Source organism: Myotis brandtii, unplaced genomic scaffold, assembly GCF_000412655.1.
Source record: "Myotis brandtii unplaced genomic scaffold, ASM41265v1 scaffold266, whole genome shotgun sequence".
Taxonomy (NCBI): domain Eukaryota; kingdom Metazoa; phylum Chordata; class Mammalia; order Chiroptera; family Vespertilionidae; genus Myotis; species Myotis brandtii.
Window position 1 is genome coordinate 12,686,681 of NW_005360124.1, and position 11,121 is coordinate 12,697,801.

Consider the following 11,121-nt stretch of genomic DNA (forward strand, 5'->3'; position numbering starts at 1 on the left):
GGGAGAAAGGGGGAGGTGGTGGGCTACTCCCCATGCAAGAGCCCCGGTGAGACTAGAGGTGAGGAGTGCTTTCTGGCTCCCACACTGTCAGTCGAGACTGGGGCCAACAACATAGGCTGTCAGAGGGACAGAACTGGAATGAAGGGGTGACCCAGGCCCCGGAGAAGGCAAGAGGAGAGGAGGAGAGCGAGGGCACTGGTGAGAACAGGTCACCGAGAGAAGCCGGTGCGCACAGGATTACAGAAGGTTTTCATTTTCTTCCTTTTGTTCCTTTATTTCTTACAATTTTCTACACTGAAGACACATTTGGAGATGTTCAGGTGTTCAGATATTCAGATAACATCTAGACACAAACAAACTCAAAACAGAGAGGGAGGGGGATGAAGTGTGGGTTTCGCTCTATCCAAAGTTCTTAAAACAAGGTGGGATTTAAATAATTCAGTCCATTCATACGCAGTAAAAAAGACAACTGATATTAAATTATAGAAGAGGGGATAAAACCAAGGCCACCCTTTGACTTTTCCTTGAGAGAGAATGTGTATTCCCACACGATCGTGAGCACGTAGAGATCAGAACGAGATTTGTGTTGTTTTCTTCATGTAGTACCTATCACAGCATCGTCTGCAACCAAGTGCTTTTGATGACAATGACTTAAAAAGAAAAACACCCTTGCCCACCAGTGTGGCTCAGTGGTTGAGCATCAACCTATGAACCAGGAGGTCAGGGCACATGCCCAGATTGCGGGCTCGATGCCCAGTAGGGGGCATGCAGGAGGCAGCCAATCAATGATTCTCTCTCATCATTGATGTTTCTATCTCTCTAGAAAACACTGCCCCCCACAGTAAAGACAGATGATGGAGAAGGGCATCCCGCATACAAACCATAGCGGAGCAGCGATGTCATGGGGTGATGACCCATGTCTGGGGACGGGTGGGCAAGCAGACAAGCGAGGCTGGCTGATGGAGACACGTTCAAGGGGGAGGATGAAGGAGCCGCTGAGAGGCAGGGGCTAAGGAAAGACAGGACCCGTGGGATGAGGGGAAGGCTCTGTGCACTGGGACGGTACCTTTGTCCTAAACATCCGCGAGGGCACTGCACTGACATGCTATCGGTGCTCGCACCGGGGCTGTAGCAGCGCTACGGCTGACGATTACAGAAAGAGAAATCTAAGTGCAGGAACACTAGGTCGTTCCAGAAGTCAGCAGTGGGCCTGGGAAACCCACCGCAGGCTCTCACGTCCACAACGACCTGCTTTAGCGAGCGTGTAAGGGTGCAGGACACGGCTGCACCTCAGGCGGGTGAAGTGGGAGGCCGGCCTGGCTCCCGCGTGTTCGGAAGCCGGCCAGCAGCCTTCAGTGCACGCGGCCCTGGAGGTTTCAGTCTGCGAAGGCCTGACAAGCAGGATCTGAGATAGTCAATGAGGAAAGGAAGCAGCGGGTGGAAGAGCAGGTGGAGGGAGGGGAGCACCCTTTTCCTCTGGAGAACGTAGGCATGAGGATCTGCAAACAGCGGTGAGCAGCGGTCCTCCTGGGCTGCCACAGGCATGTCACGGAGCCAGGACCTCCCAGGAGCACTCCCTACAGACACCCAGGTGTGAGGACAGGGGCCTCACCAGTCCCTTGAAGGCAACCTGGTCCCTTCCACAATGGAGGGCTCAACAGGTAAACACAGGCCGCCCTCCCTCCTGCAGCGCTGCAGCATGGGAAGGGGTTCTGGAAAGACCTCTCTGAGCTGTGCAGACAGCAACGTTCCCGTTGAAGCCCGCAGGTGGCCAGCTCGAGTCCTCAGCTTGCCAGGTAGAGCAGAGACAGCAGTGAAGAAGGGTCTGGGAGCGGAGGGCCGGCTGCCCGCCTGCTGGGGTGGCAGAGGCACTCAGTCCCGGGGCAATGAAGGGGTGACCCAGGCCCCGGAGAAGGCAAGAGGAGAGGAGGAGAGCGAGGGCACTGGTGAGAACAGGTCACCGAGAGAAGCCGGTGCGCACAGGATTACAGAAGGTTTTCATTTTCTTCCTTTTGTTCCTTTATTTCTTACAATTTTCTACACTGAAGACACATTTGGAGATGTTCAGGTGTTCAGATATTCAGATAACATCTAGACACAAACAAACTCAAAACAGAGAGGGAGGGGGATGAAGTGTGGGTTTCGCTCTATCCAAAGTTCTTAAAACAAGGTGGGATTTAAATAATTCAGTCCATTCATACGCAGTAAAAAAGACAACTGATATTAAATTATAGAAGAGGGGATAAAACCAAGGCCACCCTTTGACTTTTCCTTGAGAGAGAATGTGTATTCCCACACGATCGTGAGCACGTAGAGATCAGAACGAGATTTGTGTTGTTTTCTTCATGTAGTACCTATCACAGCATCGTCTGCAACCAAGTGCTTTTGATGACAATGACTTAAAAAGAAAAACACCCTTGCCCACCAGTGTGGCTCAGTGGTTGAGCATCAACCTATGAACCAGGAGGTCAGGGCACATGCCCAGATTGCGGGCTCGATGCCCAGTAGGGGGCATGCAGGAGGCAGCCAATCAATGATTCTCTCTCATCATTGATGTTTCTATCTCTCTCTCCCTCTCCTTTCCTCTCCCAAATCAATAAAAAATATATTTAAAAAACCAAACAAAAATAAAATAAAAACACCCACCAGCCTTAAAAGATGGGGCAGATGTATATCCCTAATGTGCACATAGAATATCTTATTTTCTCAAGGCATCTCTTGAACTGCAGGGCCCTGGGTGGCCGGAGCCACCTGCTTTCACGTGGCACCTGGAGGCAAGCAAGTGCTCTGCGGGAGCCTGGGGGACGGCCTCACCTCGCTCTGCGGAAGGATGGAACACAGGGTCGCTCTTCGACCTTGTCATCGTGGGCTGGAGGGCTCTCCGGCTTCTCCCGGGATGTGGCTGGTCTGAGTTGGCAACTGAAGTGGATGCGCTTTCTTCCCCAGGTGTGTTAGGAATGTTCCCATCTAAGTATTTTTTTTAAGAGGAGAAACAAACATTATTTTGCCAGCTGCAGCCCTCAAAAATGTGGGCAGGAAACACCTGTGAGCCCAAACCTGCTGGGGCCAGGGCCGTACAGTTGACAACATTTGCTCAGGCGGCTGGCCCGAGCAGCTTTTATTTCCCGGCACTGTGGGAAACGCTGCCTCTCCCAACCACCGCTCCAGGCCTTAGACAAACACAACCTTCACTTCCAAATAACGAAGCCCTGCCAAAATGTCAGTGTTTCCGAAAGGTGCTTAGTGTCTTCTCCAGTGAAGCATCCCGGCGAGAGGGGAATGCGCATTACCGCACCATCGCCTCGGCATGGGGGAGCTCCGAGCCGGCTCACGCTTTCTGACCGTTCGGGAGGGGAAGGCTCTGTGCACTGGGACGATACCTTTGTCCTAAACATCCGCGAGGGCACTGCACTGACATGCTATCGGTGCTCGCACCGGGGCTGTAGCAGCGCTACGGCTGACGATTACAGAAAGAGAAATCTAAGTGCAGGAACACTAGGTCGTTCCAGAAGTCAGCAGTGGGCCTGGGAAACCCACCGCAGGCTCTCACGTCCACAACGACCTGCTTTAGCGAGCGTGTAAGGGTGCAGGACACGGCTGCACCTCAGGCGGGTGAAGTGGGAGGCCGGCCTGGCTCCCGCGTGTTCGGAAGCCGGCCAGCAGCCTTCAGCGCACGCGGCCCTGGAGGTTTCAGTCTGCGAAGGCCTGACAAGCAGGATCTGAGATAGTCAATGAGGAAAGGAAGCAGCGGGTGGAAGAGCAGGTGGAGGGAGGGGAGCACCCTTTTCCTCTGGAGAACGTAGGCATGAGGATCTGCAAACAGCGGTGAGCAGCAGTCCTCCTGGGCTGCCACAGGCATGTCACGGAGCCGGGACCTCCCAGGAGCACTCCCTACAGACACCCAGGTGTGAGGACAGGGGCCTCACCAGTCCCTTGAAGGCAACCTGGTCCCTTCCACAATGGAGGGCTCAACAGGTAAACACAGGCCGCCCTCCCTCCTGCAGCGCTGCAGCATGGGAAGGGGTTCTGGAAAGACCTCTCTGAGCTGTGCAGACAGCAACGTTCCCGTTGAAGCCCGCAGGTGGCCAGCTCGAGTCCTCAGCTTGCCAGGTAGAGCAGAGACAGCAGTGAAGAAGGGTCTGGGAGCGGAGGGCCGGCTGCCCGCCTGCTGGGGTGGCAGAGGCACTCAGTCCCGGGAGGTGAGGAGTGCTTTCTGGCTCCCACACTGTCAGTCGAGACTGGGGCCAACAACATAGGCTGTCAGAGGGACAGAACTGGAATGAAGGGGTGACCCAGGCCCCGGAGAAGGCAAGAGGAGAGGAGGAGAGCGAGGGCACTGGTGAGAACAGGTCACCGAGAGAAGCCGGTGCGCACAGGATTACAGAAGGTTTTCATTTTCTTCCTTTTGTTCCTTTATTTCTTACAATTTTCTACACTGAAGACACATTTGGAGATGTTCAGGTGTTCAGATATTCAGATAACATCTAGACACAAACAAACTCAAAACAGAGAGGGAGGGGGATGAAGTGTGGGTTTCGCTCTATCCAAAGTTCTTAAAACAAGGTGGGATTTAAATAATTCAGTCCATTCATACGCAGTAAAAAAGACAACTGATATTAAATTATAGAAGAGGGGATAAAACCAAGGCCACCCTTTGACTTTTCCTTGAGAGAGAATGTGTATTCCCACACGATCGTGAGCACGTAGAGATCAGAACGAGATTTGTGTTGTTTTCTTCATGTAGTACCTATCACAGCATCGTCTGCAACCAAGTGCTTTTGATGACAATGACTTAAAAAGAAAAACACCCTTGCCCACCAGTGTGGCTCAGTGGTTGAGCATCAACCTATGAACCAGGAGGTCAGGGCACATGCCCAGATTGCGGGCTCGATGCCCAGTAGGGGGCATGCAGGAGGCAGCCAATCAATGATTCTCTCTCATCATTGATGTTTCTATCTCTCTCTCCCTCTCCTTTCCTCTCCCAAATCAATAAAAAATATATTTAAAAAACCAAACAAAAATAAAATAAAAACACCCACCAGCCTTAAAAGATGGGGCAGATGTATATCCCTAATGTGCACATAGAATATCTTATTTTCTCAAGGCATCTCTTGAACTGCAGGGCCCTGGGTGGCCGGAGCCACCTGCTTTCACGTGGCACCTGGAGGCAAGCAAGTGCTCTGCGGGAGCCTGGGGGACGGCCTCACCTCGCTCTGCGGAAGGATGGAACACAGGGTCGCTCTTCGACCTTGTCATCGTGGGCTGGAGGGCTCTCCGGCTTCTTCCGGGATGTGGCTGGTCTGAGTTGGCAACTGAAGTGGATGCGCTTTCTTCCCCAGGTGTGTTAGGAATGTTCCCATCTAAGTATTTTTTTTAAGAGGAGAAACAAACATTATTTTGCCAGCTGCAGCCCTCAAAAATGTGGGCAGGAAACACCTGTGAGCCCAAACCTGCTGGGGCCAGGGCCGTACAGTTGACAACATTTGCTCAGGCGGCTGGCCCGAGCAGCTTTTATTTCCCGGCACTGTGGGAAACGCTGCCTCTCCCAACCACCGCTCCAGGCCTTAGACAAACACAACCTTCACTTCCAAATAACGAAGCCCTGCCAAAATGTCAGTGTTTCCGAAAGGTGCTTAGTGTCTTCTCCAGTGAAGCATCCCGGCAGAGAGGGAATGCGCATCACCGCACCATCGCCTCGGCATGGGGGAGCTCCGAGCCGGCTCACGCTTTCTGACCGTTCGGGACGGGCTTGGCGGGTGGGAAGTAATACCCGCACAGGTGAGGTGCTGCCCTGCGGGCTGCAGACCACGTGCAGGCAGGGGGTGTCTGCAGGCTGGGCCATGAAACTTCTGTTGAGCCAAGTTAAAGAGCCAGTAGCCACTGAACGCATCAGTGAAACCACTCTGGAATTGGGTGACTTCTGCTCGGGGAAATAAAACTCACATCCTTTGTGAGCCTGAGCTGTGGGCTGGGAAACTTTTTTTAAGAAGTGAAAGAATGGGAGAACGTATTTGACAATGATACATCTGATAAAGGGTTAATATCCAAAATATATAGGGAACTCATACAACTTAACAAAAGGAAGACAAGCAATCCAATTAAAAAATGGGCAAAGGACCTAAATAGACACTTCTCCAAAGGGGACAGACAGATGGCCAAGAGACATATGAAAACATGCTCAAAGTCACTGATCATCAGCGAAACACAAATTAAAACAACACGATTATCACCTCACACCTGTCAGAATGGCTACCATCAACAAATGACAGGTGCTGGAGAGGATGTGGAGAAAAGGGAACCCTCGTGCACTGCTGGTGAAAATGCAGACTGGTGCAGCCACTGTGGAGAACAGTATGGAGTTTCCTCAAAAAATTAAATATGGAACTCCCATTTGACCCAGTGAGCCTACTTCTAGGAATACATCCTAGGAAGCCCAAAATACCAATCAGAAAGGATGTATGCACCCCTATGTTCATAGCAGCACAATTTACAATAGCTAAGATGTGGAAACAGCCCAAGTGCCCATCAGTACATGAGTGGATAAAAAAGCTTTGGTACATCTACACCATGGAACACTAGCAGCAGTAAAAAAGAAGGATCTCTTACCCTCTGAGACAGCATGGAGGGACCTGGAGAGTATTATGCTAAGCGAAATAAGCCAGTCAGAGAAAGACAAGTATCACACGATCTCAGTTATGTGTGGAATCTAATGAACAAAATAAACTGAAGAACAAAATAGACCCAGAGACACAGAAGCATAGTACAGACTGTGGAATCTCAGAGGGAAGACGGAGGCCTTGGCATCGGTGTGTCCTGAGAGGTTTGCCTTGGGGGCAGGGGGCAGGGGGCAGGGGTGGGCTAGAAGGGGTCAATGAAGGAAAGGGGGGGACATATGTAATACTTTCAACAATAAAGATTTTTAAAAAGAAAAAAGAAATGGAAGAATTACAAACATACTCAGGAAACAGCGCACTGTGTAATTCTACGTAAGACCGAAGGTGAACGGGACAGAAACCCAACTCCAGTGGTGCTGCTGAAAAACCACCTCTGTCTATCAGAGCTAAAAGTTGATCCATTATTTATCACCGAGTGCAATTTTGTCCTGGTGGGCAATTTTCTGGGACACTTAAAACCTCTCCAAAGAGAGAAAGCTGCAACAATGTCCCCTTAAATGGCAAAGATAAATGCAAACCGACTCTAATATTTAATGCAGGACTGGAAATCAAAATTCACCGCATGTTAAGGCAGCATGGCCTGAGCATGATCTCACAGCAAATCACCCTTGTAAGAAATGAAATGCTTTTTTTTCCTCTCTTCAAAACAGCTCATCTTATTTTAACAGCAGAAGAAAAAATCTTAGGTTGGAAAACACAGGAATGCCAAATTAAACTCCAATCTATGTCCTAGGTCCCTGAGAATAGTCTGGTAACTCGTAACAGATTCTAGAATTATCTGTATTTCTGTTCAATGTTATCTCCCACTTGTACGCCCTAAACGTTGATAGTAGTTTTGCACCTGCAAAGGCTGTAGCTCCAAGAATATCTGACCTCCACCAAAGTACCATGGAGATCGTTATTTTACCACGTTTTAACTTACTGCCTCACAGGGGTGGGCAGTGACCGTGTGCATTACCTTGAGTCACCGGCACACCGATCGGTTCCATCGGGCTGGTGGCGGCTTCTGATCCCTCTGATATTTGGAATGAAGATGTCTGCATCTCAGGAAAAGAGAGGAATATTGGTTGATATTCAACTCAAGCATCATCTGGGCTCCGTGAACTTAAAAAGATCTGCAGAGCAAACGGTCTCCCATGGCTGTCTGTACCCAGCGCGGCTTTCCCTACTTGTGGTCAACATACCAGAGCGAACCTGCACGGACAGTACCTGCTCCCGTTCTGTCTCGTTCACCACAGCTTCGTACGGGGGCGGCGGGTCCAGAGGACAGAACACCTCCACGCCTTTGATTCTCGCTCCATAGATATGCGGCAGTGGGATCACGTCGGGACCAACCATCCTAGGAAAAGCATCTTGGCATCAGGAAGCACGTTCTACAAACAGGCCAGCAGACCTGGGCGGCTCCGCATGCTGGCCTTTGCCTCTAGATCAGCCGTGGGCAAACTACGGCCCGCGGGCCTGATCCGGCAGGTTGAAATGAATAAAACTAAAAAAAAAAAAAAGACCATACCCTTTTATGTAATGATGTTTACTTTGAATTTATATTAGTTCACACAAACACTCCATCCATGCTTTTGTTCCGGCCCTACGGTCCAGTTTAAGAACCCATTGTGGCCCTCGAGTCAAAAAGTTTGCCTACCCCTGCTAGATGCTTATCCTTAGGCAAGTGGCAACGCATCGTGTGCGATACCATTGTTCCTTTAAAACCCACGAGGCGAAAAGCAAACAATAATCCCTGAGAGACAGAAAGCAGATGAGCGGTTGCCAGGGGCTGGGGGGAAGGATGGAGTGGGGAGTGGCCGACTGATGGTTACAGAACTCCTTGGAGGTGAAAAAAAATGCTTCAGAACTAGATGGAGGTGATGGTTGCACGTGAATGTACTAAATGCCAATGAATTGTACATTTTCAAATGGTTAACTTCACCTCAATTAAAGAAAAGACAAAATTGGGGACACAGAGAAACTCAATTATTTCTGACATGACAATGTTCTTATCTGGGTTTCCCTAGTGTCTGATTTGTGGTAGAAACTCACTACTTGTTAAATATATTTGAAAGGATAACTAAATTTTTAAAATAAAGCAACCATATCAGAGCTCAGAGACAAAGCAGCATAGAGCAGAGGGAGGAGAGGGCCCCTTTCTAAGGGTGGCCATTCCTCAAACACTGATGGGCTCTTGCTGCATGCCAGGCACTGTGCATTTTGTCCTGCGGGTGAGGGACCCTTGACAGCAGAAAACAAAAACAAAAAATGCACAAGATTTCCTGCCAGCGTCCACAGAAAATCACACACACACACACACACACACACACACCACTACGTAACAAAGAACCTAAATTTTAAAATAACAGTGAATAGTTAAAAAACTGAACTACCAAGCAAAATAGAGACAGACTCATAGAGAACAGGCAGACAGCTCTGGTTGGGGAGGGGGAAGGGAAGGAGGATTGAGCAAAAAAGAATAAAAAGAGAGAGAGAACTCAGGACATGGACAACACCATGGTGATGGCAGGGGTTAGGGTTGGGGGTGGAAGAGGGCATAAAGGGGATAAATAGTGATGGGGAAAATAAAATATTAAAAAAATAATTAAATAATAGTTAAAAATATGTGGAATTTTGTAACTTTTAAAAAATATTTTTAGGTTGATTTCAGAGAGGAAGGGAGAGGGAGAGAAACATCAATGATGAGAGAGAATCATTGGTCGGCCGCCTCCTACACGCCCCACACTGGGGATCAAGCCCGCAACCCGGGCATGTACCCCGACTGGGAATCAAAGCTTGACCTCCTGGTTCATAAGTCAACGCTCAACCACTGCGCCACACCAGCCGAGAGGAAGTTTGCACCTTTTAACGAAATTCCCAGTTATAAAATAAGTCCTGGGGATATAATGTACAGCATGGAGACTATAGTTAATAATACTCAATTGTATTGGAAACTTGCTAAGGCAGAAGGTCTTAAAAATTCCCCAGGATGCATCAGCTAACCAGACCTATGTGGAGATCATTTGCTATATATACAAATGTCAAATCATTATGTCGCACACCTAAATTTGTATCCAATTTCAATTGTATCTCAATTTTTAAAAATACACAGAAGACCCCAAAAACCTATATTCAACCCGTGGAGTATTGGAGGATGAAAAAAATAGATAACAGCAAAGTTTAACATCTGCTCTTGAAACGCAAACACGGACACACACTGAAGGAAACGAAGGAGGAGACGGGCTCTGGAGCCACGAGCGCAGGGCACTGCTGTTCTGGAAAGGGGCTCCCTGGATGTGTGGCCGATCCATGTTATGCCCAGTGCCCACTTTCAAAAACGCAATGGGTGGAGGAAAAGAAGTTGAAAAAGATGTAATGTTCTTTATTCCTCACAGTAAAACTTCTGGAATTCTGGGATGTAGAAGAATGAGACTTCTGCAGCCTGGATAAAATAAAATAAAACAAAGCACAAAGCTCTCCCCTTTTCCCCTTGATCTTTGTTCAGAAGGAAGACTGCCATCCCTGCTTGACCCGAGAGAGAAGGGAGGTTATATTTTGACACCTGATTGCATGGATAGGTGCAGCTCAGTACACAGCACGTAATATGTCTAAAGAGAGGCACCAGACTGGAGGGTCTCTCCCAGGGGAAGGAAGGGTCCTGGGAGTTACCAAGAAAGGGAGATTAGATTCTCCCTCAGAGTGGGACTTGCCCACGATTCCTCCCCAACGCTCCAATGCAGCCGAAGCTGTTCAACAGCTGTAAACACCAAGTGACTCCAGCATCCAGATCCTTCCGGGACCTGCCTGCAGACGCTTTCCGGACCAATGCACATGGTGACCTGTCTACTCCAGGAGCCCTGGGCACCCCTCCTGTCCTCTCCTCACGCCCTAACCCTAACCTCGTGAGCCATCTTCTAGCCCTTACAAACATCTCCCCTCAGCCAACTCCAGCATTTCCTCACTGCTGTGCCCCAGCCTGGAAAGTGAACCCCTGTCTGTCTGTCAGCTCTGGTGATCCTTGTGTTATATTCCCAGCCCAGTGGCTACCAATAAAGTACATTCACAGACAAGAAAGGGCTTCCATTTTAGACCCTAAACTACAGAAATTTCTTCAAGAAGAAAACTGACAGAGAAGAGGGGACGTACTTTATCTAAATTGACAAAAACAAACAAACAAACAAAAAAAAAACGGCCTCTCTGGTTGTTATTAAAACGACCAGGAAAGCCGCGTTTTGATGGGAGATGCTGCTACAGCTGATGCAGAAGGGAAGTCCCTTCCTCTCAGGAGGCTTTTCTGCATTTATTTCCGTTCCCTCTGTGGGTAAATAGGATCTGTTTGTGGGGAACGGGTCTGCTCTCTCCTGGCAGGTTTCTTCCTGATCCTTCCTGGCTTTCACTGGGAGAGGTTTCCAAACCGTGGCTGCCCAGGCCTCCCCTCTAGAAGTTCTGCTCTAATTGCCAGTGG

The 11,121-nt window shown here is 49.3% G+C and overlaps 1 protein-coding gene and 1 long non-coding RNA gene across 3 annotated transcripts in view; both read right to left on the bottom strand.

Moving 5' to 3' along the window:
• The window catches only part of FAM189A2 (family with sequence similarity 189, member A2), a 60,942-nt gene that overhangs the window by 5,401 nt on the left and 44,420 nt on the right, over positions 1-11,121 (bottom strand). The window contains exons 7-9 of one of the 2 annotated variants that reach the window (XM_014541299.1): positions 7,884-8,013; positions 7,633-7,711; positions 5,208-5,360 (exon numbers count right to left, since the gene is read on the bottom strand). In XM_014541299.1, coding sequence (XP_014396785.1) covers positions 5,208-5,360; positions 7,633-7,711; positions 7,884-8,013 — 362 coding nt within the window. Of the gene's footprint in view, positions 1-5,207; positions 5,361-7,632; positions 7,718-7,883; positions 8,014-11,121 lie in introns of both variants that reach the window. The other variant, XM_005868329.2, reaches the window with a different exon arrangement.
• LOC106726460 lies at positions 1,996-3,322 on the bottom strand. Its single transcript, XR_001362536.1, has 2 exons — positions 2,815-3,322; positions 1,996-2,106 (listed from the first exon to the last, which is right to left on the bottom strand). It is a non-coding gene; the product is annotated as an uncharacterized LOC106726460 (long non-coding RNA).